Source organism: Capra hircus, chromosome 10, assembly GCF_001704415.2.
Source record: "Capra hircus breed San Clemente chromosome 10, ASM170441v1, whole genome shotgun sequence".
NCBI classification, from domain to species: Eukaryota; Metazoa; Chordata; class Mammalia; order Artiodactyla; family Bovidae; genus Capra; species Capra hircus.
Genome location: NC_030817.1, coordinates 29,256,937 through 29,284,498, shown reverse-complemented (window position 1 = coordinate 29,284,498; position 27,562 = coordinate 29,256,937). Strand labels below are relative to the sequence as shown.

Below are 27,562 nucleotides of genomic sequence, written 5' to 3'. Positions count from 1 at the left end.
AATGGTTACGCAGGCGCAGAACACATCGCGAAGGCGTGGGTAGATCCGGCTGGAGGTGGAGTTGAAACGGCCGGAAACGCGTCACGGAGGGCGTGTGCGTCAGGTCGTAGTAGGTGGGGCTCAGAGCCTCGTTTCCTCGGCTACCGCCGGCAGCTACCCCGTGCTTGGCGTGCTTGCTTTGCAGACATGGGGGCGCCTTCAGGCTTGAAGGACGACTGCGAGGCACTGCTCAGCCGCTTCCAGGAGATGGATAGCGTGCGCTTCGAGGACTTCACTGAGCTCTGGAGAAGTATGAAGTTCGGAACCATCTTCTGGTGGGTGTTTCTTGTCCCGCCTATCTTTGTGCTCAGGGGCTGCGTAACAAGTTTCTTCCATCCCTTTCGCTTTGCGGCACCTGGGAAGGGCTGAGGAAAGTGGCAGTCTGAACACTGCCTTCGTCTCTCCTGGGCCGTCATCTGTGCTTGGCAACGCGTTTTCCCTGCGCGATTTCGTTGGCTTGAGTTTCATCCATCCATTTTGCGGCTTCATAGCTCTACCTGGCCGTCCTTCTGAACTCTTCTACCTCCACTACCTCACCCTGACCTAGATCACCGTCGCGTGCCTTCCCTCTAGTCTTGTTTTCTTAGAACTCCATGTTTAAAAACAAACACACAAGCAAAGACAAAACCCTGCATGATTGAATTCATTTTTCATACAACTGCTGTACTTGTAAAGTGCAGATTTGATCATGTCACGGCCTATCATACCACCCTTAAATGGTTTCCGTTGCCTCTGAGTACAGCTCACATTCCCTAACAAGGTTGGCAAGACCCTTCGACTGGCCTTTGCCCAGCGTTGCAGCTTCATCTACCAGCCCAGTTCATGGCTCTCTACATGCGTTTCCTCAGTCTGGACCTTTACCCCGACTGCTTTTGCCTGGCTACCTTATTCTTCATTCAGGGTTTAGCTCTTGTGACAGTTCCTCAGGGAAACATTCTTTAGCCCTTCTGGACTAAATAAGGTGTTCATGCTCTTTTTCTTGTAGCACTTTGTGCTTATTTTATCTCTTGACTTAATCACATTTTAACTGTGTGGTTCAGAAGACAGTATAGAGTAGTGGTGAGAAGCATGGATTATGGAGCCCCACTCCCTGAATGTGGTCAGAGTCCTCTACTGACTGTGATAATAAGTGCACTCTAAGTGCTCAAGAAATATTCCTTATTACTACTTTAAATTTTCTACTAGACTTAGCTCTGTGAGGACAGTAACTGGATGGATTTAGTATTCCATTAGAATAATATTTAAAATATTTAAAAGGCTAAATTAATAAAATGAATGAGTCCTTGTGACTATAACTCTTATGTTCTGCCGAATAAAATGTGAACATTCTCTTATTTCTCCTTGTTGATGTAAAATAAGTATCTGAGTAGTTTGTCCATTGCAGGGGATGGAGAATGGAGATCCTTTTGTTGTACAATTAATGAAAGGAGAGGAACGCTTTTTTTTTTTTTCCCACTGGTACTAAATGTAATGCATTTATAGCTGTATATAATCCAAAAAACAACTCTGAGATCAGTAATTATTCTTGTTTTATAGCTGAGGAAATTAAGATTTTATAAGGTTAAGTAATTTTTCCATGATCACACCACTAGTAGGTGGTACAGCAGGTACCGAAACCAGTTTGTCTTACTGTTTCTGAAACCTGTGATCTTTTTCACTGTAGCCCTCTTGGGAAAAGTGGTGGTTTAGAAAAATTTTGCTCTGGTTGCCCCAACTTCTAATTTAATGAAGAAGGAACTAAAATGAGAAAACAAGTAGAGATTATTTAAGGAGTGGTGGATTTTCTTTAGAAATTGCTTTGGTTGCCAGTACTGTAATAGGTATTTTTCATTCTTGTAGTATATTCATTACTTAGAGAGCCCAGGCTTTGGAATATAGTGGGGTCTCCTTTGTTATCCTGCTGTTTACATTGGTGAACTTCCCTGCAGAATTGAGAGGAGGAGGAGGAGGGTTACATTGTGCTGTGGTTCTCCAACTCTTTCACCCAAATGTCTCAAGAACAGATTAGGACCCCCTAAAGCTACTGGGGAAAAACTCTATTATATATTAATATGCGCATATATTTTTTAATTGAAGTATGGTTGAGTTGAATTGATTCCTTTGAACTGTGGTGTTGGAGAAGACTTGAGAGTCCCTTGGACTGCAAGGAGATCCAACCAGTCCATCCTAAAGAAAATCAGTCCTGAATGTTCATTGGGAGGACTGATGGTGAAGCTGAAACTCCAATGCTTTGGCCACCTGATGCAAAGAACTGACTAATTGGAAAAGACCCTGATGCTGGGAAAGATTGAAGGCAGGAGGAGAAGGGGACAACAGAGGATGAGATGGTTGAGTGGCATCACCAACTCGATGGACATGAGCTTGAGCAAGCTCCAGGAGTTGGTGATGGACAGGGAAGCCTGACGTGCTGCAGTCCATTGGGTCACAAAGAATCGGACATGACTGAGTGACTGAACTGACTGACTGATAGTTGAGTTACAGCATGTTAGTTTCAGATGTGCAGTGTAGTGATTCCACAGTCAAATGCATGACAAGTGATCAACCACAAGTTCAGTGACCATTTGTCATCATACAAAATTATTGAAGTATTATTTTTATTGACGTTATTCCTTATGCTGTATATTATATCCAGTGACTTACTTGTTTTATAACTGGAAATTTGTATCTTTTAATCCCCTTCACCTATTTTGCCCATCCGTCTATCCTCTTCCCCTCTGACATCCATCACCCTGCTCTGTTAGTATGTTTCTGTTTTGTTTGTTTCTTTTAAGATTCCACACGTAAGTGAGATTATGCATAACTTATCTTTGTCTGACTTATTTCACTTGGCATAATACCCTCTAGGTGAATCCATTTTGTAAAAATGCACCTGATCTTTGTATTTTATTCTGTAATATTACCATGGTTATTTTAATATATTACATATTTAAAATTCTTAAACCAGTAGTTAGTTGTAACACTACTCCGTTTGCTTCCAATTCAGCAGTAAAGTTGATGCTTTTCGAAGATGCATCAAGAGTATCTAGGGCCTCACTGTAAGAAGCACAGCCGAAAATTAGGTCTTTATCCTTGAATCATGAAAGGATGAGGTGTGGAAAGCGTGTCCACTTTCTAGCAGCTGCTATTTAAACAAGTATAAACCTGTTCTGTTATTTTTTTTCACAGTCATAATATAGGTTCTCTCTGTTTTCCAGTGGTAGAATGAGAAATTTAGAAAAGAACACGTTTACAAAAGAAGCTTTGACTTTGGCTTGGCGATATTTTTTACCTCCATACACCTTCCAGATCAGAGTTGGTGCTTTGTATCTGCTATATGGATTATATAACATGCAACTGTGTCAACCAAAACAAAAGGTAATATTTGTGAGTTGTTTTCCTCCAGCTGAAATATGAAACAGGTGCAATGTTTTCATAGCCAACTGATTTTAAAGAGAAATACCAGTGTTTCAAAATTATAATACAGTTGGGAAAAAAGATTTGCATTTACTAACAATTTTTTTATTCCTCTTGTTTGCAGATTAGAGTTGCCCTGAAGGATTGGGATGAAATTTTAAAATTTCAACAAGATTTGATAAATGCACAACATTTTGATGCAGCTTATATTTTTAGGAAACTACGACTAGACAGAGCATTTCACTTTACAGCAATGCCTAAATTGGTATGTTATCTGAAAGAGATTGTTTTTCAAAATGAGAAATTCTATTTCATTGTTCATAAAATGCCTCAGTCTCCAGAAAGTGGAAGGAATACTATATAATTTCCAATAGTTGAGAAAAGGCTTCTTGGACTTCCCTGGTGGTCCAGTGGTTAAGACTCTGTGCTTCCAATTCAGGGGGTATGTGTTCAATCCCAGGTCTTGGTCAGGGAACTAAGATCTCGACATACTTACTATGTGGTGTGGCCAAAAAAAAGAAAAGAGAAAAGATTTCGTAAAGTAGGAGAAAAATATTGGGAATTTCCTGGTGATCCGGTGGTTAGGACTTTAGGCTATCACTGCTGAGGGCCTGGGTTCATTCCCTGGTCAGGAAACTAAGATCCTACAAGCTGTGTGTCATCGCAAAAAAAAAAAAAAAGAGGAAAAAAAATGCTTTCTGCTTACTTTTTTTTTTGAAAGCAAAATTCAGTCTCTCCTAATAATGCAATGTTTCTGAATGTTGTCCATTAAGTAGATGGTTAGAAGAAGAAGTTAGATGGGTATCTGCTTTGCTTATGCCTTTATTCAGACATCAGAGAGGCTACTGAAAGAGAACTAAGGGATTTTAATGCCAGTTAGAGAAAAGTTGAAACTTCCACTAATACATATTTCTTCAGTCTTGTGACACTTTCAGATGCTAGATTGAAAGAGCATTTAATCAAAAGATTCTAGTTCTGTCAGTTGGCAAATCTTGTAACTTCTCTGAATTTGTAAGCGTGTGGCCTGGCATCTTAAGGGTTATTTCAAAAGTTGTTTAACAGACTTTGAAAAATATATTTTTCAGAGTAAATAGGTACTTACTAATTATGTACTTATCTAGTAAGTACATACTTAGAGCCGGTTTTGTTTTTTTTTTTGGTCCATATTTACTTATAGATGATTTTTATTGCTGGCTTAATTATTTCAGTACTTAAAATATATCTTTAAAAATACCTATTTTAAAAGACATTATTATTTAGCTGTCATACAGAATGAAGAAAAAAATGCAACGAGCTGAAATTACTGAAGAATTTAAGGACCCGAATGATCGTGTTTTGAAACTTATCACGTCTGATGTATTAGAGGTAAATTTGCTTTTATGTTCTTAAAATTTTTTAAAAACTGTTTTGTTGTTAACTGTATATTGAGTTTATACCTTCATCTAGTGGATACTGAAAATTTTTCTAGTCATAGAATACTGTTACCTTCTCTCAAGTGTCAGAAATACTATACCCTAAATATATCAAAATTTCTTGAATAAATTTTGAAAGAGTGAGAAATAGATGTAAAAGACTGGACTTGGACTAAGGATATTGGGATTCAAATACTGAAACTACCATTTGTATTTGACTTTAGATATATTATGAAACAAGAATTTAGTGACTTTATTTTTTTTTTTAACAATATATGTTCATTTCCTAAGTTCCTTTTTACAACGCTTGAGTAAAAACCCACTATTGAAAATAGTTTATTTTGATAAAACAAAAATTTGAAGTCAAGAAAAATGGATAAGAATTAGAGTCTTAAAACAGCTTTTCAATCTAATGTCTTTCAGTATTTTGAAATGTGCAGTATTCAGGAAAATCTTTTGCATTGATAAATAGTTACAGAGAGTTTTACCTGAGTGCGGAAGTTTCCCTGAGGTTAAAACAAAACCCCACTAAAGGGTTGCAGCATTCTAATTAGTGATCCATTCCTTTTTTCTAAAGAATAGATTCCTGTGTACATAGAAAGTGTGTAGAGTGTGAGCAGGTAGGGGCCTTGTTGTGTTTTTTCATTTCTTTGAGCCTTAGTTTCCTTCTCTTTAATATTATGATTGCAACCCTCATTTCATCCACTTGTAAGAGTTGAGACTAGGTTATTCCTGAAGAGTGCTGAGTGTGGCCTATGGCACACAGTAGACGCTTAGTAAATGTTACTACTTCCCCCCTCAACCCTGTTCAGTCTTTTCCTATGTGAGGAGTAGAAAGAGGGTCGGATCTGTGATTTGCTCAACTGTTTCTCTGTCCTAGATGCCACCATGTGCTCATAGCTTCAGCTGTCAGGTTGATTGGTTTTGCAAAGCACTCTGGGTCTGCTCTGTATACCATTGAGCAAGAATTGTTAATCAGGGGTCCATGAATAGTCTTGAGAAGGTCCATGGATCCTTTAACCCCTCTAAATTGTATGTAAATTTTTCATATGTATGGACACTTGATGAGAATGAGGTAGTCTATCCTCAGATTGACAAAGGTGTTCATCTGCCCAGAATGTTAAGAATTACACAGAAGGAAATTATTTATTAAGTATCTAAAGACTGGATGTGGTATAGTGCAGGAGCTATACAAGATGTTTTCTGTATATTATGAATATTTTACTCCTCAACAATATCCCTGCAAAACAAGTGCTTTAAACAAATTTTAGTTAATTTTTTTTTTTTTTTACAGAAGAGGTTTTATCCCTGATTAAAAGTTGAGGAAATTAAGGCACGGAGACATTAAGTTAGGAAGCAATGGAGCTAAGGTTCTGTAGCAGTGCCTGTTGGACAGCAAAGACCTTGTCTGAGCTGGGACTGGGGTTGGAAAGGTATCATTTGCAGATACCTAGTGAAGTATGACAAGAATCAAGATCTTTGCCCTCTAGCAGCTGAGCAGGAAAGAAATGGGAGAAGGTCATTTATAAAATAAAGATAGGAAAAAAACTTTGCATAATAGAGAGAATTTGTGTTTTATCTTTTGGGGAGAGGGGAATCATTTAAAAGTTTTAGAGATTGGTGAAAATTAGAGTATATATTTAGGTTTGGGGTAAGGAGCCATTAGAAGGAGATTTTGTGTAGAAAAGGAGCTATGAGGTCCCTTCTGTGGAGGAAGTGGTGGGTTGGTGATCAAGAGCCCAGTGGAGAGATTCCTTTGGGTTGGAAAAGGTACTTCTTCCTTGGAAACGTGAGGGAAGGAAGTGGAAATGGACTCATAATTGTGAAGAAGAGAAGCAGAAAGCAAACAGACCCAATAGCCTTAACTTTAAGAGAGGGCTTCCTGCTGGAACTAAGAATTAGAAAGTTTGGAGTAGCATGAAGAATGAAAGATTTGGGGATACCAGAAAGGATTTGCCAAGAAGTACTGATGTGAATTATAAAGAGGCAGAGGTTGTTTTTGAACAGTAAGATGTTGTTCTTATTAGTATTCTCTTAATGAAAAACAGATGATTTGAACCCAGTTAGCTGTAATGTTTGATTGTTGACTAATTTGGTGGTAGAGCCTTAAATTTTTTCAATATGCCTTCTTAAACTTTTTTTTTTTAATTCATTTGAAGCTCTTTAACTAAAGGTTCCTCTGTCAAATAATTGTATATGTGAGCAAGCAGATAATGGGAAGTTTTAGAGAATAGAGCTGGAGTGATGCATAAAGCCACATTCTTTTGTGATTGGAGAGGAGGGTCAGAAGGGCCAGGCTATGAAATGCCTTTTCGTGGAAGCTTCTGGGAATGGAGAAGACTGAAGCCATCCTGACTCTATCTAGCATTTTTTGGCTTGCCACAGATCTGCTTTGAAGGCCTGTTCCTTCTGTACTTGTATTGGCTCTGTTTTTCCTGTTCTGCATAGTCTATTACCCATTTTCACTGATAATCCATAAATTGAATACTTTTCTATTTTCTTTATCCTCCTGCAAATGTAAGTCTTCATGTCAGCATATTTGAATTCTGATTATGATTCTGCCACTCAGTTATCCTTTGTGATTAAGGAGGTTTAATAAAACAAGAGAATAGAATATTGAATCAAAATAGCTGATTTTTAAAAAAAATTCAGGTATAATTGATATATAATATTGTCTTAGTTTCAGGTATATAACATAATGATTCAATATTTATGTATGTTGTCAAATAATCACCACAGTAAGTTTAGTTAACATCCATCACCATACATAATTACAGTTTTTTAAAGCATCTGATTAATTCCAACACTGTTACTTAAATATGCCCTTCAGCAAGTCATTTCACTTTTGAATCTATTTTCTTCATTTATAAAATTATAATAATGGCATTACATGTTGAGTATTCACTGTGTGCCAGGAACTATGCTGAAGGTTTTTTGTAAGTTTTTTCACTAATTATCATAATAGTCCTGCAGAGGAGGTAGTGTTTTCCCAGTTTTAAAAGCAAGGAAACAGGCTTAGAGAAGTTAAGTAATTTGCATATCGTAAGGTACAGACACTGGATTTGAATGTCCAAGTGTTTAAAGCTCCAAAGCCCTACACTGACTTTTATTTCTTAACTCCTTTGATTTTTGTATAGTGTTTTACATTTACAGAATACTTCCAGTTGTATAAGCTCACTTAATACATCTGCATTGTGTTTGTCCAAATGTGGAACATGATTGCGACTGAGGGATTTGTTCAAGGTCACAATCTAGCAAGTGACAGCTCTCAGGCCCCAAGCTAGTTGTCTTTGTTCTGTATTGTAGTGCATGTAACATAATGGGAACATTATTTCCAGTGTACCATGTAAAATGTTAGGGGCTCCCCATGTCAGGACACTGTTCCTCATTGAAGATCCCGCATATGTAAGCACTCAGCACTCCTCAGCATTTTTGAATTCCTTGAACAGATGTTGATCAAGTCCATAAAAATCTAGAAATGCATTGACGAGCCTGTCTTGGGAGTGACTCAGGTGATGTGGTAACAGTCGGTGAGCGATAGTTCTCTGCTGGTCTTGGAGCCGAGTGTCAGTGCTGGTTTTATGTGATTCTTAAGTCTGCCTGCCATAGGCTGTCTTTCTGTTTACCCTGTAGATCTGCCCATTTGTCTGGAGGTTTCTTGAGTAGGAAGGTCTAATAATTATGCCTCAGATGGTGTCATAAGTCACTATTTCATTTAATCTTAAATCTTATCACTGAAGTAATGAAGAAGCTTATAGAGAGACGCAAGAGCTTTGAGATTTCTGAAATCACATCTCTGTGGAGGATTGGGTGAGAGTCATGAGATACGAATTCCCAGCTGAATATAAAGAATTGTGTAAATATTCTTTATGTGACAATATGAAATAAAAATGTGATCTTAATTGTTCAGTTCAGTTCATTTCGGTGGTTCAGTCGTGTCCCACTCTTTGCGACCCCATGAATGGCAGCACGCCAGGCCTCCCTGTCCATCACCAACTCCCGGAGTTCACTCAGACTCGCATCCATCGAGTCCGTGATGCCATCCAGCCATCTCATCCTCGGTCGTCCCCTTCTCCTGCCCCCGATCCCTCCAGGCATCAGAGGGGTAATATTTAAAGATATGCTCTACTACAAATAAGTTTTGTTACATCCAGGAACGCAATCCTGCATTAATTAGACTTTCCCCATCATCTCTCCATATATTGTATATCAATTAATGTTTATTGAGTTGAATTCAGTGACTCCGTATTTCTGGAAAGCAGACTTTTCATTAATAATGTACTGGTTTGCATAGTTACATTATTTTTAATATACAGTAATAAGTTATTCCTTCTCAACTCTGTCACTTTGGAAGGTGATTTTGTTTTGTTTTGGTGCATTTCTCCTCAAAACCTGAATTAAAGGACTCATCTTTCCACTTGTAGGAAATGATGAACGTTCATGACCATTATCAGAGAATGAAACATGTAATTTCGGCTGACAAATCCAATCCGGAAAAATCCATCAACTTGATAAAAGATGATTTTTTTGAGAATATCAAGAACATAGTTTTAGAGCATCAGCAGTGGCACAAAGACAGAAAGGTTTGTAACTGTCTGATACATCGCCTTTGCATTTGCATCGTACATGACTGGCTGGACATGGGTGAGGGTATTGAGAGGCAGCCTCGTTTAGTGGCTACCTCCCGTGGAACGAAGATCTAGGGGGCTTAATTTCTTCAGTTTCAGCTTTACCAGTTATTAGCTAGGTGATGTTATTTAACCTTACAAATGGGTTTTATGTATAATAATATATTATTATATAATTAGAATTGCAACTATATAATATATAGTTAATATCCATTTAATATATATGTACACACTATGTAGTATACATAATTATAGGAAAATAAATAATCTTGGTGTACCATGGATTTAGTACAATCTTTGTAATTTAGCATTTTCTGGAGGTTGCACACAGGCCGTTTTTAAGCCAAATCCTACACATAACTTTTTTCTTTGTTTACATAGCATTATTCCTAATGTTTTAAAAACTTGAACTAATTACCAACATTTAAATATTTGTGGTCTTAAGATTCCAGACATCTGACTTCTCTTAAAGGTGAGAGGTTTGGTTATACCGGTCCTGCTTTGCTGCATGACAGCAGAGAGCTAGACTTCATGGTGGCTTCTCCCGTTGTGACAGAGCACATGCCCTCTGTTCACCAATGCTCTACCTGCCTTGGTTTAACTGTTTACAAATCTCATCAATGCATATCTTCCATTTAATTTTCTGACCCAAATGCTGATGCTAGAGCTGCCCATATTCCATGTTAGTCTTTTCAGCTAGAGAAACTTTAACTCTGGAAATCTGAAGGCCAGCCTTGCTAAATTTCCCTTTGAAACCACTACTCTATCTAATTTTACTAAATACTTCTAGGAAAAGGATAAAAGAAAAAAGTAATTTCTTATTACTTAACTGTGTTTGATAATGTGTTAATGTTTTCACAAATGCTAGAAAGGCATTTTTACGTGTTATCTTTCATCATTATGTGTTATATATCAGAGAGATTTGTTGCTACTTTTGGCTAATATAAAGGATAATGGCTCAAAACTCAATTTTATAAAAGATGAACAAGGAAAGTGATGAGATGACAGCCTTGGGAAGAAAGAAATAATCTGCTTCCTCTATGGACATTTATTTTAATATTTGACTTCTTTAAGTGCTACAAATGGGTTGCACAGATGACCTAGGCACTTATGTAAACATATTTTGAAGCACTCTCTTAATAACTCATTTTAATGATCATGACTAAGACCTTTGAAAACCTGAAGGAAAAGAGAATAAACCAGTTTTCTCACTACCACATAAATCTTTATATTATCTTTCATTAGTTAGGATTAATTTTTATTGCTTTTGTAATTCTAATGAAACCTAACCATGATCTTAATGTCTGGTGGTGAGCCATGTTTCAATACTTGTGAAATATTCTTTTAGTTTTTCAGTAATTAAGTAAATGATTTCCATTGTTCTGAAAATAATTTTCAGTTAATTTTTAGTTGGTTTGAATTGTAAATGTGTAAATATAACTTACTTTATCTTTTAGAAACCACCTTTAAAACTGAAAGTTAAAGGAGGAGAAGAAAAGAGTGAGAGAAATTCACAACAATCAGAGGTCAGAAAAATTCATTATATGATTGCTTACAGGGCAGAGGTTTGGTTAGCTTCATTTTATGTGTGGCTGTGATTCTGTGTATTGACCATAACATCCTGTGGTCAATATTACAATATTAATACATACATTTGAAAATTCTGAAGGCAGTGGCAACCCACTCCAGTACTCTTGGCTGGAAAATCCCATGGACGGAGAATCCTGGTGGGCTGCAGTCCATGGGGTCGCTGAGTCGGACATGACTGAGCGACTTCACTTTTCACTTTCATGCACTGGAGAAGGAAATGGCAACTCACTCCAGTGTTCTTGCCTGGAGAATCCCAGGGACGGGGGAGCCTGGTGGGCTGCCGTCTATGGGGTCGCATAGAGTCGAACACGACTGAAGCAACTTAGCAGCAGACTGTTCTTTACTGGACACCTTGTGAAAGACCACATCAGGCATAGACTAGGCATGAGAATGTTCCCCGTTTTCAGCGGGAAAGGGGACGGATGGTGGTGGAAGGTGCCCTCAGTCCTTATAGGGGCAGAGGAAGACTGCTGTAATGCCATGTCTTTTCTCCCTGCTTGTCAGTCTTTCGCCTAGTGTACAGCTTAAGCTACTATTCACTGCTTTCTGCCTTCACAGTTTTCATCCATCTTAGTGGATGAGGCAAAGAGCCATCTTTGGGCATAGGCAAATGAAGAGGGAGTGGCATAGTCACCAGGGCTAACGGCTTTCATTCTTACCCTTTTTAAATCTTGAATGAAAACAATCAGTAACCGTGGGGTTGTTATCATGCCCCCTGTTAGAAAGTGATGCGTGTCTATGTGTCTTTACTTAATATGTGTCCAATAAATGTTAGTTTCTTTTACCCTACTGTCTGTTTTGAATCTTATTTCTGGTAAAAAAAAAAAAAACACTTAATTATTCGTAATTTTACTTAATGTTTGTGTGTTTTAACTTTTTCCCCTTCTGGTTTGTTTTTACTTCCAGAGATGTGAAAGGGCAGAATCATTAGCGAAAATAAAATCAAAGGCCTTTTCAGTTGTTGTTCAGGTAAGTTATTTATTTAATAAGGTACTTTAGAAATTTACTTGATGCTCTTTTAATCACATTTTTATTTTTTCATCAGAGTAACACTTCTGCATAATTTTAATAATCTAATAATACTGTGTAGCTTCTACAATTCAGCAGTCCTGCTCCACCACTTCCTGCCCCTGGACTTCTGATCTCAAAAGGCAGCTATCTTCACCTTTTTCTCTTTTAGTTATTTTTTTCCTGGTATTTACCTGGAATTTTGATGCCATTGTTCTTTATTAATAGTCTTCCGGCTTCTAGTATTCCTAATTATGAAAGGTTTTAGAATTTTGTCTTTATCCCCAGAACTCTGGATTTTCATGATAATGTACCTTGGTGTAGGTCTTTTTTTTCCACCAATGCCCTGGGCTCTTAATGATTGACGTCCTTTTGATCTGATAGCCTTCAGTTCTGAGAGATTTCTCTATAAATGCTTCTCTGATCGAATTCTTTGCTGCAGTTTTGCTTTTTTTATTTTCTGGAACTTTTGTTTTCTTCTTCTTTGTTTTTATCTATTTTCAGAGAGCTTTCTTTATCTTCTGAACTATTATAATGGATTTTTTTTATTTCTGCTGACATTTTTTCATTACTAAGATTTTTTTTCTTTTCCCTGAATCTGTTATTAATTAGAAAATGGATTTCTTATTTTGTTCCCCCCCGGGTACAATATGTTTATCTGTTTGAGGATGTTAATAACAGTTTTTTGAAGTTTCTTCCTTTTCCCCCAGAGTTCTTATTTTTGTTTATTCTGTTCTCTGTCTTTCATTTTGGTGACTTTTTGCAAACGTTTGAAGATCTTGAGATCATGTTTGAGAGTGGTCATATAGAGATACCCTGGTAGCTCAGTCAGTAAAGAAACTGCCTGCAGGTGTAAGAGACCTGGGTTCAACCCCTGGATCAGGAAAATCCCCTGGAGAAGGAAATGGCAACCCACCCCAGTATTCTTGCCTGGAAAGCCCCATGGACAGAGGAGCCTGGTGGGTTACAGTCCATGGGGTTGCACGAGTCAGACATAACTTAGTGACTAAACCACCATATAGAGATATATAGCCTTTTAGCTATATATAGCCTTAGTACCATATAGCCTTTAGCACCATATAGCCTTTTAGCCTCCATGTTTTTCTTAGATCTAGCCATTTTTATCAGAGAGCAAGCTGAGGGAGGAAAGTAGTAAATAAGCGCAGCTGGCAGTGTTTTGGGTGCCTACAGAGAATCCACTGACAGGCTCACCATTCATTCCTTCCAGAGACTTCATTCAACACCCCTGCTTCCAGTAAGAGGCTTTTACCCCTTCCTTAGCTTTTCTGGTGCCGTCAGAAGCCTTCAGTTGCTCTGGCTTAGCCTCTCTAGAGCGCTCACTTGTTTTGTACAGGAAGAGGTCAGTTGTTCAGCTTTGAGGCTGGAAAATGGGATGCTAGTCCTTCTGTAGATTTTTCACATCTGTACACATTTTTTAATGACCCCAGTTCCTGATCCACTTGGACCAGCTTTCCTTGTTCACCTTTCTTCATTCTAAGTCAGCCATCACTTTTCCGCCTCCAGAGCTGTAGTGTTTTGTTTACAGCTATGTTTCCTATTATCTCCCCTTTGTGAGTTCATTCATTTTTATTTCTCTCTAATTTTAGTGGGGTTTCAGGAAGGAGCACTGATAAACTTATGTGCTTCATCTCATATTTTTTCCTGGGATTTTTTTCCTGGGTTTTTTCCATGAATCTGAAAGTGTCTTTACTCTGTGCGAAACTACTATAATTCTCTGGTGGTTAAAATAAAAAGGACTAAATGAAAAAACTGAAAGTGACTATAGATTAGTTAAGTGTTATCAATTTGCTTTACTGCAGTTTTGAATGAAAGCATCAGGACAATAAATTAATTATTCCAAATTCTTTTAAACCAGAACGATTTCCATATTATATAGGCTAGTTGTTGCTAATTTCTTAAGATATTATGAAATACTTTTAAAATTATTAAATAATTAAATTATAATCCCCATAAATTTTTATAAGAATGTCATTGCATGGTTGTGATTTTTTTAAATTATTGAGGTACAATTAACATGTAGTGCAAGGTAGTTTTTAAACTGTTGATAATACATGTACCACATAGATGACATGACTGAAAACTGTGTTAGTTAGGGTTCTGCTTAAGCAAGTAAGGGAATTTATTGACTGATGTAACTAAAAAGTCCTAGGACTCTGCCTCTATTTCTCATCTCTTACATTACTTTCACTATCTTCAAGTGCTATTCGTGACAACTCCAGCCTTCCCAGCTTTCGGTTCAGTGGAAAAGGAGAATCTTCCTTTCTAATAGTTAAACAGATTTCAAAAATTGAGTTATATCAGCTATGGCAGATCACACGCCCATCCCCTGGTGGCCTTAGGGATGTGAGGCTTATTTTGACTAGATTGGGGCCACATGACCATATGGAGAGCCAGGCATAAAGTAGTTTCACTTGAAATACGTGGTGCTAACAAAGGAAAATAAAGTGTTTTTAGAAGAAAAGGAGAATAGGTTGTTAGCTGGGGAAAATATACTTGCCCTTTTTACCTCCACTTCCAGCCATGCATCTATAACTGTTAAACCCAGTAAGGAAATTTTAACCCAGTTTGAATAGATGATGATGACAGCTGCAGGGACCTCTTCCTGTTATAAAGATAAAAGGCTATATACACTTGTGACAAATATTAAGCAAGCAAGTATCATGGGAAAGTACTTTATGACAAGTATTTCTGTAAATTTTTCCTCATCTTTGTCTATCTGTTTTGTCATTCCCTAAATGACCTGTTGTTCAGTTGCCCAGTCATGTCCAACTCTTTGCAACCACATGGACTGTAGCACCTCAAACTTCCCTGTCCCTCACCATCACCTAGAGTTTGCCCAAGTTCATGTTCATTGCATCGGTGATGCCCTCCAGCCGTCTCATCCTCTGATGCTTTCTTTTCCTTCTGCCCTCAATATTTCCCAGCATCAGGGACTTTTCCAGTGAGTCGTCTGTTCACATCAGATGACCAAAGGACTGGAGGTTCAGCTTCATCATCAGTCCTTCTGCTGAATATTCAGGGTTGATCTCCCTTAAGATTGACTGGTTTGATCTCCTTGCTGTCCAGGGGATTCTCAGGAGTCTTCTCCAGCACCACAGTCCAAAGACATCAATTCTTTGGTGTTCTGCCTTCTTTATGGCCCAGCTCTCACAGCCATACATGACCACTGGGAAGACCATAGCCCTGACTATACAGACCTTTGTCAGCAGAGTAATGTCTCTGCTTTCAACACACTGTCTAGGTCTGTCATCACTTTCCTGCCAAGAAGCAGTCGTCTTCTGATTTCATGGCCGCAGTCACCGTCCACAGTGACTTTGGAATCCAGAAAGAGGGAGTCTGTCACTCCTTCCGCTTTTTCCCCGTCTGTTCGCCATGCAGTAATGTTTTGCCATTCCCTAAATGACATATTGTTGGATTCATTTTGTGATTCATTGTGATTAATTAGATTTCTACCTGTTTAGGCATCGAAGTCAAGAAGGCACCGTCAGGTCAAAGTTGACTTTTCTGATTCTGAATCCGGCCAAGTACAAACCAAAACAACTAGGAAAAGAAGAAACAAAGAAACGTTGAAACCAGCAGGAAAGAAAGTGTCTTCCAGAGACAGAGGTACCTCTTGAGAACCTTAAAAAGGGAAAATGGGTCTTAGGTACTGTCTTCCCTCACCATATTTTCTTTATTAAAAAGCATTAGATACTTGTTTAAGAACCTTGTGAGATTAATATTAAAAATAAATTATCTTAGATTCTTGGAATCTTACTACTGAAAGGGATCCTAGAAGTCATAAAATTGGTCGTTGCATAGATGATAAAAATTTAGGCCCATATAGATTAAATGACTTGTGCAAGTGATATGGTTATAGAATCAGTTTAGAATTATCCATATTATACTTCATTAGTACTTTTTGTGTGTGAATCAAACTTACATGCAGAATAAGTTATGATAAGTAGCATAGTCTCTAAACCATATTTTCCATTAGCTGGACTAACTAAGCTGTACCTGCTTTTCTTTTGAAATAGATTATCTATAAAGTTAACTTTGCTGTTTGGTTTTTAGAAACGTGAATTCGTGTACTCAAGTAGTTTAATTTTTAAGCACTGTACAAATATATTCACCATACATGAAGTTGGAATCTGATTAGCAGGCTCAAGGGAAAAAAAGTATTAGAAACATACTAAATATTTAGTGCCTGATATAAGAAGCACACAGAAAGCCACTGCAGCAGTATATGAAGATATGTTAATAGCCTTTTAGCATATTTTTTTCCTGTATTGAGACAGTAGAGGGAGAATTAAAATTTAGTACCTTTAATATAGGCTAGGTTTGATAAGTTCCATCAATTAATGCGTGAAGTACTTTGAGAATTCAGAGGCGGAGATACTACATTTGTTAAGGATAATTAAGACTTCCGAAGGAGAATTTTTTCTTAGTTTTCTTTACAGGACTAGCATGTATTGTGAAGAAAGCTGTTAGGCCAGTCTCATAAGTATTAATGAAAAGATTCTAAGTTATATGTATCAAAAGAATCTCAGATACAGAGACAGCAAAAGAGACACAGATGTATAGAACAGACTTTTGGACTCTGTGGGAGAGGGAGAGGGTGGGATGCTTTGGGAGAATGGCACTGAAACGTATATGTATAAAAAAAGAACAGCTTGACTGTATACATTCATTCTGTGATGCAGGGATGGTGCAGTTAGGAATCGATCAATATGATTTGCTGTGTAAATAGGTTAAAGGGGAAAATGTGAATTCATTTTAATAGTTACCCAAGAAAACATTTGATTAAATCTAGCATCCATTCTTGATTTTAAAAAATATTCTCTAGCTGTTGGGAGTCAACAGACTTTCTGTAAAGGGCCAGACCGTAAATATTTTAGAGCTAAGTGGAACTTTCATACATTTTTTGTGGGAATTCAGAATGGTATAGTCACTCTGAAAGACTGGCAGTTTCTCATAAAGTTAAACATATACTGACCATATAACACAGCAATCCCACTCCTTGATATTTACCCAAGAGAAATACATTCACACAAAAATTTGTATATGTAAGTTTATAGCAGTTTCACTCAAATTACAAAAGATCGCAATCAGCCTAAATGTTTTCAGCTGGACATTATGTAAACAAACGTGATATGCCGTACAGTTGAATACTACTCAGGAAAGAAGAACTATTGATGTATCTAATAACACAGATAAATCTCAGTGTACTGTGCTAAGTGAAAGAAGCGAGACGCAGGAAAAGCTATATACAATATGGCTCCATTTATAAGATATTCTGGAAAAGGTGAATCTACAGGGACATAAAAACGATTGTTGATTCCTTGGAGGTGGGGGTGGAGAGAAGTGATGACTGCAAAAGGGCACGAAGGAAATTTTTGGTGTGTTGATCTGTTCTGTAGTTTGATTGCAGTGGTGCTTGCGTGACTGTGTTTATCTAAACTCCTAGATCTGTACTACCTTAAAAATGGTGAATTTTATTATGTACTAATTCAAATCAAAGCAGAGGACATGAGGTAAAGATGCATTTGTTTGAGTATACTTAACTTTTGGTAGATTTGATTGCCTTTTGTAAGGCATCAGCAAAGATACTTAGTTTTAGAAGCCTGCACAGGCAGTTTTTATTAATAGTTTATCTTATTTCATTTAAGTGCAGCAGAGAGGTCAAGCTACTTTCAAACAATTTTTTTTTTTTTTGGAGAGAATGCTTCTTTATTTCAGAAAGACACATCAATTTTCAAATCAAAACAATTAGTGTCTTGGTTTTTCTTTCTCTCAATCAGCCTTCAAAGAGACCACACCAAAGGAGAGTCCATTTTAAGCAAATTAAGCTTTAGGATGCATACCTAGTAGATCTCACTGAAACCTCACCAAAATAAAATTTAAAAACAGTTTTGTACGTAAGCTATTCAAGATTTCTCCAGTACTAGCTGCTGGAAAGCACAGTGAGATGGCACTTTTTAGAGACAGCAGCTTCAGACCCAGAAAAGTGGGAAGAGATAGATCAGTGGCAAAATGTAATCTTCTTTCCTTTCAGGAAAACAGTTTTTTTATGCAGTTGAAGAGCAAAGAAAGTACAGTAAAATGTACTTTAAGATCTTTAATTATAACTCAGCTATTCCAGCTACTGTTGTAGCTCAGAAGGTGGTATAAATAATTTGAAGCAGAGGTAATTTGTTATTCTTCACCTTAATAAAGATTCAAGTGCTTACTAAAAAGATTCTCTTTAATCAAAAAGCTCATTAAAGTAGAAAAGTATTTCTGATTTCTAGGGATTTGTCCAAGTGACAAAAACACACAGGACATTCATTGCAGGATTATTTGAAATGGCAAAGACTGTTAACAACTCAAATGTATAACATTGAAAAATTGGGTACATAAAATTTTTGTCCATATAAAGGAATATTTTGCTGTTCCTAAAAAGCTGGAGAAAGTTTTCTGTATACTGACATGAAAATATGTCCAAAAAATATTGATACATTGCTTAGAGAAAATGTTTTTTTAAAGAAGAGTATGATTCATTTGTTAATAAATACATTTGTAGACACAAAGCTACTGTAATATAAAATAGATAAACAACAAGGTCCTGCTGTATAGCACAGGAAAGCATATTCAGTATCTTATAATAAAGTATAATAGAAAAGGACCTGAAAAAGAGTAATATGTATAATCAAGTAATCAAGGCTTCCCTGATGGCTCAGATGGTAAAGAATCTGCCTGCAATGTAGGAGACTCGGGTTTGATCCCTGGGTCAGGAGGATCCCCTAGAAAAGGGAATGGCTACCTACTCCAGTATTCTTGTTTAGAGAATTCCATGGACAGAGGAGCCTAGCAGGCCGTGTAGTCCATGGGGTCGCAAAGAGTTGGACACGACTGAGTGACAACAGTACACACACACACACACACACACACACACACACACATATGTATAAATCACTTTTTGTACACTAGAAACTACATTGTAAGTGAACTATACTTTAATAAAAAATATGTAGACAAGTTTTATATATATATATACACATCTTAGAAGAAAACTAGATGTATAGAACAGAGGTTAATTCTCAGGGATGGGATCGTGGAAATTTCTAAGTCCATAAATTTCCATAATGTTTGACTTTTAGATGATAACCATGTTTAGTAATCAGGAAAAATCCAAAGATTAAAAAGCAAACAAATGTAAAATAATTCCTTAGACTAAGACAAGATTGACATGAAAAAAGGCAAGGTGGTTGGAAGTACAGGATAGGAAGTTTCCATTTTATGTGGATTGTGACTGCTGTATTGAAGAGTTACTGTTAATATAGAAAAATATGTTGAGAATTGGATTGTGACCAGGCCTGAAGTGTGGAACCAAGAAATTTGGACTTCATTTAGTATGCAGAAGGGAGTCTTGTGAGACTGCTGAGCAAGCAAGTGATATGATCAATTTTAAGAAGATCAGTCTGGGAGTAGTGTGGTAGTTAGGTGGTAACAAACTGAAAATAGGAGCTCTAAGTAAAAGGCTGTTGAGGAGTAATGAGTATCTGGCCAGGTGGTTGTAGGAATTAGACAAGCAGACTGACAATTAGGAGACCAGTGGCTATCTACAGGTAACCACATACAGAGGCTGGTGGAGACAGATGAGACAGGGATGCTTACAGCCTCAGCAACTGGGGGAATGTCTGTGACTTTAACAGAGTAAGGATCACAGGATGAAGATTTCATTTGGGGGAAGAATTTGCCGCAGTCTGCCTTTCCAGGCTCAATTCTTGTAAAGGGTGTCTAGTGCATAAATAGGTGCTCATGTATATTGATTGGATTTACCCACTTTGTATTACTTAAGCTTTAGCTATACCTGTTCACCATTCCTAGAACATAACATACAGGCTTCTGGAAGAACATCAATTAATAGTAATGGTATTACATGATGGTGAAGATGAGAACAGCTATTGCTTATGTAACACTCTTCCTTTTTAATTTTTTAAAAATTTTAATTTTTTTTAACACCAAAAACATTTTCTATTGGGGTATAGCCAGTTAACAGTATTGTGATAGTTTCAGCTGAACCGTGAAGGGACTCAGCCATGCATGTACATGTATCCATTCTCCCCCAAACTCCACCTCCCATCCAGCCTGGCACATAAAATTGAGCAGAGTTCCATGTGCTATACAATAGGTTTTTGTTGGTTATCCATTTTAAATATAGCAGTGTAACACTTATTTTCTGCTGAACTTTTTTCCCATGTCCAAGGTCACCTAACTAATACTTAGAGCTGAGACTTGAATGACAGTCTGCTTGAATCGAAGCCTGTGTTCTTAACTGCCATACTTGTTATCTCTTAGGTAATTGGAAATGTGGCTCTGGAGCTCAGATTAGACATGCACTTAAGTAATTGTCGTATTTTAGCTGTATGTCCTGTAATCATATGTGTTGAGATGGAGCAATAATCTGTGACTTATAATTGCATCCCATGTGATGAGCTTGGAGCAGAGGAAAACTATCAACTTGACACCCTCTAGGAAGTTAGTTTTGGATAACTGAGGTTAATGATTTAAATGTCAAAATTTACTTTTTAAACAGTTGATTATTCTGGTTGATATTTTTCTAAAGCATACTATGTGTACATGGTTCTTGTTTTCTGCAATGCGCATTTATCATTTTTACATGTATTTTATTCTCTCCTATTTTCCTGAGCAGTGTATCCTGAACATAATTTAGTTTTCACTTTATGATTCAGGGTTTTCATCATGAGCATATTCTTTTTACTGGATTTTGTAATATAGTAGTCCTATCAGATATCTTGAGTTGATCATTAGACTATGGCTTCGGGATGCAGGACTGTCTTTGTTTTTCTGGCACATTTGTTGTGGTAGGTGTCTTTATGTTCTCAGTGTGCAGACAGCAGTTTCTTGCCCTTTTGCTGCTGCTTTAACTAGTGGGTTTTAAGAAGCAGGTTGGCCGTTCATTTCAGTTTTATGTAGAATAATTATGTTTTGGATAAAGGCCTGAGGAACATATCGTGAGCTTTTATAGTGTTTATTTAATATGTTGACTCTGAGATAAACATCCTGAAGTTTTATGTGTTCACTTCTTGGTTCCTAGCTGCATAACTGGATGAAGCATTTTATTTTGTTTTTAAGAGCTTTTGGAGAACATTGCCTTTCTTTTTTAAACTTATTCATTTAATGTAGAAATGATATCTAAAATGTAGTTAATCATCATGTGACTAGATCAAGGTTTTCTTGCACAGCTGACAGTTTTAAACTCAGAAATCCTTCCCTTGACATTGTTGCATAGATTCTCTTAGGTTATAAATGTGGGTTTGAAAAAATCATTAATAGTTGATATGGATGGACATGGCACAAGATTGTTAAGAAGAGTATTAGTAATTTGGGATAGATTGTACTGATTATAGTCTTGGTTTGAATTGTGTTTAAAATGGAAGATTTTTGCTAGTTAACTTCATCTAAATGCTGGGCTGGAAGAAGCACAAGCTGGAATCAAGATTGCCGGGAGAAATATCAATAACCTCAGATAGGCAGATGACACCACCCTTGTGGCAGAAAGGGAAGAGGAACTAAAAAGCCTCTTGATGAAAGTGAAAGAGGAGAGTGAAAAGGTTGGCTTAAAGCTCAACATTCAGAAAACTAAGATCATGGCATCCGGTCCCATCACTTCATGGGAAATAGATAGGGAAACAGTGGAAACAGTGTCCGACTTTATTTTGGGGGGCTCCAAAATCACTGCAGATGGTGATTGCAGGCATGAAATTAAAAGACACTTAGTCCTTGGAAGGAAAGTTATGACCAACCTAGACAGTATATTCAAAAGAAGAGACATTACTTTGGCAACAAAGGTCCATCTAGTCAAGGCTATGGTTTTTCCAGTGGTCATGTATGGATGTGAAAGTTGGACTGTGAAGAAAGCTGAGTGCTGAAGAATTGATGCTTTTGAACGGTGGTGTTGGAGAAGACTCTTGAGAGTCCCTTGGACTACAGAGATCCAACCAGTCCATTCTAAAGGAGACCAGTCCTGGGTGTTCATTGGAAGGACTGATGCTAAAGCTGAAACTCCAATACTTTGGCCACCTCATGCAGAGTTGACTCATTGGAAAAGACCCTGATGCTGGGAGGGATTGGGGGCAGGAGGAGAAGGGGACGACAGAGGATGAGATGGCTGGATGGCATCACGGACTCGATGGACGTGAGTCTGAGTGAACTCCGGGAGTTGGTGATGGACAGGGAGGCCTGGCGTGCTGCGATTCATGGGGTCACAAAGAGTCGGACACGACTGAGTGACTGAATTGAACTTAGAGCAATCTCTTTATTCCATAAAATCTGCATCCCATTAAGATGCCAGCATATGTGTGTTCAGAGCAGAAAGCTTACACTCATTTTCCTTGAATTTGTTGCCTTCTCTACTGGCAGGTACTTAGTAACATATATACTCTGTGAAATACTGTATTATAAAATACTTGAATCCATATTTGATTATTCACTGTTTATTGAGGCCCTCCTCTATGCCAGGCACTTTTCTAAGTGCTGGGGATACATCAACCTAAACAAACCAGAATCTGTCCTTGAGAAGTTTACATTCTAGTGGGAAGAGGCAGGCTATAAAGAGACAAATTACTACAGATAACAGGTGGAATAAGTGTTGTGGAGAAGAATCAGGAAGTATAAGAAATAAAGAGTGACTGTGTCAAGGGGTTGCCATGACCAGAAAATGATATGCTGAATGAGACTGATATGACAATGGTATTTGATAATTTGATGAGGATATTTCTTCCTGCAACAGAAGGTTGGTATAGAAAACCTCTGATCTTAACTGTGTTTCTGAAGTTTGTGCACATTTTCCTTCACTGTAATGTGATCTTAACAATTGTTTGTTAAATTAGTGAATAATGATCCTAAAAAGAACAGATTTTGTGTGTGTGCTTGTGTATGTGAGAATTGCCTTATTTTCAGGTTGTTTTATTTAATAACGGTTCTTGGACAGCATTCTGGTGTTCAGCAACCGATACAGAATATTTGTCATTAAGTCCATATCAGTCTTAAAAACAAAAGACTGTTAATGTTAGAATTACATTTGTGATTAACTTGAAGTAACACATGATTATTCTTTGGTGTTTGCAGATATAACCCATGCTGTGTGTGATAAGGATTGAATCCTGTATCAGTGTTTGGCTAATTTTGTTTCTTCCCTTTTCAAGAATTAGAGGTTATTTTCAAAACATAGGTGTAAATATATTAATACTTTAAGAATTGTGTATTTTAAAATGCATATTTCTGTTTACCATTACAATTTTAGCTTTTAGTTTAAACATCTAATATGTGCTATTATAGTATTGTCATAATTTGTATAAAATTTTTCTCAAAGATTAACATTCTTTGTTTTCATATAAAATTACTTGTTGAACTATTTCCAGGTGACATGCAGAATATACATATGGAAGATAAATCTTTAAGTCTGAGTATGCCTGTGGTTACAGAAGAGGATGAGGAGAATGAAAGTTTTAGTGAAACAGGTACAGATGAAATTTTGTCAAACTCCTTGTATAGCATCAAGGTTTAGAACCCAGAAGAGCATGACAACTGTGTGTTCCTGTGATGTTTTTATCTTTGGTACAGTGGAGAATTTTACCACTAATCATACCATCAATCCTGACACCTAAAAGTAAGTGATAATACAGTAAATGGATGGATATGGAGCGGCAGCGGTCAGTGGTCAGTGGAGAGGGAATACATCGTTATTAGTAAGTGAATATCTGTAATCATTAGGGTTTCTGAAATGTATTCCTAACAAAGGGCAAAGTTCACAAAGTGAGTTACTGGATATAACTTTTTAAAAAATATTTTATTGCTAAAAATTTCTCATTTCAAATTCTAGTAAATGTAAAATTTTCACCTATGAGATGATGATAGTAACTAAATGGTAAATTGCACAATGTGAGTTAAAATAGCTGTACCTTTTTCTTTTGCTGTAGTTTTCATAATTTATAATATTTAAACAATAGTTTAACCATCTCTAATAATAATTATAGTAACATAGAGAATAAGCCATATTTAGCTGGCTAGGCTTGATATTTGGTAATCCATCAATGATAATGAATATAATACATATCAAGAGTCTGCCTAATGACTTTTCCATTTTGGTGCTGTATTCATTCAGCAAACATTTATTGAGTGCCTATTATGTTTAAAGTAGTTAGCTAGATGTGGGAATATAAAGATAAACAGTACAAGAGTTTTAAGAACTGTTTAATTTTGATCACAGTGAGTAAATCTGAGGAGAGTGAGTGGGTCATAGTGGGCCTAAGGTACTATTTAATGAATCAGATCAGTTCAAGCCCCAAAGAACCTTATGGCTTAGTGTGAAAAAAAAAAAAACAAGACCCAGTACATTATGGTAAAGAGACACGGTACTATGGAACCATACGGAAGGCAGACCAAAGAGTATTTGTTCCTTCAGAAGTCTGAGTGCTTCTGTGATTGGCTTGTGTCAGCATAAACAGTTCTTTGTAACCCTATATAGTCCTGTATAGTTTCAGACTATAGTTGCTTTTTAATTTGATCTAGTGGCTTTTATTTCAAGTGAACAAACACATGTACACTTTTATGGCTACTTGGCAAGTCACATTCTAAAATCTATCAGTGTGAGTTTTTAAAATTTGGTTTTTATTAAATACATAAGCATATAATTTAATAATTAACAATTTTATCATACTGATTATAAGAAACCATGGACTTCTGACTCTGACTCCCATTTCTTATTCCCTGAGACAACCACTTTTAACTCTTTCATAATTATTTTGGTATTGACCTCCATGTTTCTAAATAGCATGTTTATATTGTCACTTATTCATATTTCAGTTCTATGAATTATCTGTTGACTTTCCACACTGAGGAGGGCAAGGATTTAGTTTTCCTTACTGTAACAGGTGCACAACATAATGGATATTTCTCTACACTACAAAGCAGTCACCGTGATATATATATATATATGTCTGGTTACCTCTGTCACCATGCCAAGATGTTACAGTATAATTTTATATATTCTTCACCTCCCAACCCAAACACATGATACTCCCTATCCCCCACCCTCCAAGTATAGTCATTATTTTAGTTACATGAGTATTCAGCATTTATGAAACATTGTTAGCAGCAGGGCCATCTAACATAATCTGTGAATCTCTCTTAATCTGAGCATTTATTGTTGGCCTTAGAGAGTTAATAATTTTTCTGCCTTATTGTTTCGTTATGTACTTATCACTAATTTATCCTCAGACTATTGCTCAATGTATAAGCCTTCCCCTTGAAACACTTAGACACATTAGGCATTTTATCACTGTCATCTTTTAAGGAGGTCTCCACCAGGTCTCAGACTTGCTGTATATACTCTTGGCCTGATGCTGCTGCTTTCCAGGAATCTGTTTTCTTTTTCTTCTTAATTTTGTCTTTGTCTTTTCTCATTCCTTTTTCTGTCATCTTCTTTTAGTTTTCATTGATGGGGAATATTTCTTTCTTCTATGTCTTCCATAATTTTCATGTTTTGTATCTTCTGTTATTTGCTTTGTTTTTAATAATCAGTGACTTTAGGCTCTCGACTGTTTCTAGATGGAGACTTAACTTGGGTATTGGTCACGGCATGTGCCATGGTAGCCAAAAAGATGTATGGTGCTAGTGTTTGGGGCCAGTGCTAACAGAAGGTGACTAAGATGTCAGTTGGAAAGCAGTTGACATCTCAGTCACTTTCTGTTAGCACTGGCCCAGATACTGTTCCGATCTGGCATGCTGGGCCCATACTAACTATAGGGAGGGCATACCCATAGGAAACGACCTCCAAGTAGCTTATTATCAAGTAGCATTTAGGATGATTGGGATCTACATTAGTAAGTCTACAACTGCAATGTCACTTTGAAGGGAAAAAATCATGTATATGAAAGGTTTAAGATGTCTGGTATCTTTGTTGTGAAGGTATTCTTACTGTTATACCAACCTATTTAATTTAATGTGTGTTATCAATTAAGTATTCTTTTTTAGATCTGACAGACGCCTCAATTTTTTGTCTTTAGAGTTCACTGCACCCAAGAGGAGAAGAAAACAGAGAACAAAAAGCTAGGCTTCCCACTCCAGTATCCTTGGACTTTCTTGGTAGCTCAGCTGGTAAAGAATCCACCTGCAAAGCGGGAGACCTTGGTTCAACCCCTGGGTTGGGAAGATGCCCTGGAGAAGGGAAAGGCTGCCCATTCTAGTATTCTGGCCTGGAGAATTCCATGGACTGTATACTCATGGGGTCTCAAAGAGTTGGACATGACTGAGCGACTTTGACCTACTCACTTACTCACATGTAACTGGTTAGTTATTTTATGATATCTAAAGTTTGGTAACAGATTTGTTTATGGTGTATATTAAATATTTTATATATTATGTTGTAAAGTGCACTAAAGTTTTTGCCTTATTTGCTTTATTTTTTAATATTTGAGACTTATATGGTCAGTAGCTTATATGATTAATAACTTAGGAAGCTTTTTCAGTTTCTATCTCTGTAATCAATTAAGTATCCGTTGGTGCTTGTTTTAAAGCTCCCTTTGGCCTAACATGTCAGTATGTATACATGCATGTTTGTGTATGTATAGATATATCTATGTATGTGTCCATTTATGCATATAATATGATTAGTCAATACACTAGGTACAACATTTAAATACTGATTATTTCTTGTAAAACCTTTAAGAGTGGTAATATATATTTCAGAACATGTCTGTGGTACAGAAAGTTGGTACTCACAAAAAAATTCTGTAGCCTCGTGAATGGGCCTCTCTGTTAATTTCTCATTTGAGAGATTTAGATGGAGGTTGCTTCAGCCATACTGTTTGAATTGCTGCCAGTAGCAGGCCACCTCCACATCATGCGGCTGGCTCAGCCTGTCTTAAAGTTGATTATACTCCAGGTTGTTTTCCCATGTGGTATGTTCAGGAATTCTGCAAATGCCCTGTGAGTGAAAATAACTAATGCTAGCCCAGATAAAAATTTCTTTTATTAGAATCTGTGCTATAATGTTAGCTGTGAACCAGAATTGTTTCCCTTGGCTAATTTCAGATTTTTCTAATAATTGATGATGGACAAGTTTCTATGATGTGTATATTGGACAGAGCTTCTAGGGTTTAAATATTCTAGCATTGGGGCATGCAGAGATATGGATCCATTACCTGGCGACTCATATACCAGGTTATTTGCTAGGCTTTTTCTGATTATTAAACCTTACATTGTATAACCAAAACAGTGAGTTTCCCTGTTATTTTTTTCACTACAGTACTTTTAAAAGGTATCATTTCATTTGTACAATGAAAAAACTACACCTGTGGATGATAAACGCCTTGCCCACATTCACAAAGTTAGTGATGCATCTGTGATACATATACAGGGCTCTAGCTTATAATTTCAGAGTTGGTTTTATATAAGCCAACACAAGTGGAAATCCAGATGGACTGA

At 37.0% G+C, this 27,562-nt stretch overlaps 1 protein-coding gene across 2 annotated transcripts; it reads left to right on the top strand.

Annotated features, from left to right (window-relative positions):
- SNAPC1 (small nuclear RNA activating complex polypeptide 1) lies at window positions 99-27,352 on the top strand. Of its 2 annotated transcripts, XR_001918665.1 has the most exons (11): window positions 99-314; window positions 3,234-3,393; window positions 3,557-3,697; window positions 4,693-4,797; window positions 9,269-9,427; window positions 10,930-10,998; window positions 11,969-12,031; window positions 15,553-15,697; window positions 23,497-23,595; window positions 23,699-23,823; window positions 26,143-26,247. XR_001918665.1 is itself a non-coding variant. In XM_005685949.3 (10 exons), exons 1-10 carry the CDS (start codon window positions 187-189, stop codon window positions 26,187-26,189), a joined length of 1,116 nt encoding a protein of 371 aa, XP_005686006.1. In that variant the 5' UTR covers window positions 99-186; the 3' UTR covers window positions 26,190-27,352. The 2 variants fall into 2 exon arrangements, 1 of the variants encoding a protein (XP_005686006.1); XM_005685949.3 differs by lacking the exon at window positions 23,699-23,823 and having other exon boundaries at window positions 26,143-27,352.

Excerpts from the sequence above, each read along its gene's own strand:
- SNAPC1 (XM_005685949.3), top strand. The coding sequence starts at position 187 with ATGGGGGCGCCTTCAGGCTTGAAGGACGACTGCGAGGCACTGCTCAGC. Across the intron at positions 12,032-15,552 it reads CCTTTTCAGTTGTTGTTCAG|GCATCGAAGTCAAGAAGGCA; the intron begins GTAAGTTATTTA and ends CTACCTGTTTAG. Across the intron at positions 23,596-26,142 it reads TGAAAGTTTTAGTGAAACAG|AGTTCACTGCACCCAAGAGG; the intron begins GTACAGATGAAA and ends TTTTGTCTTTAG.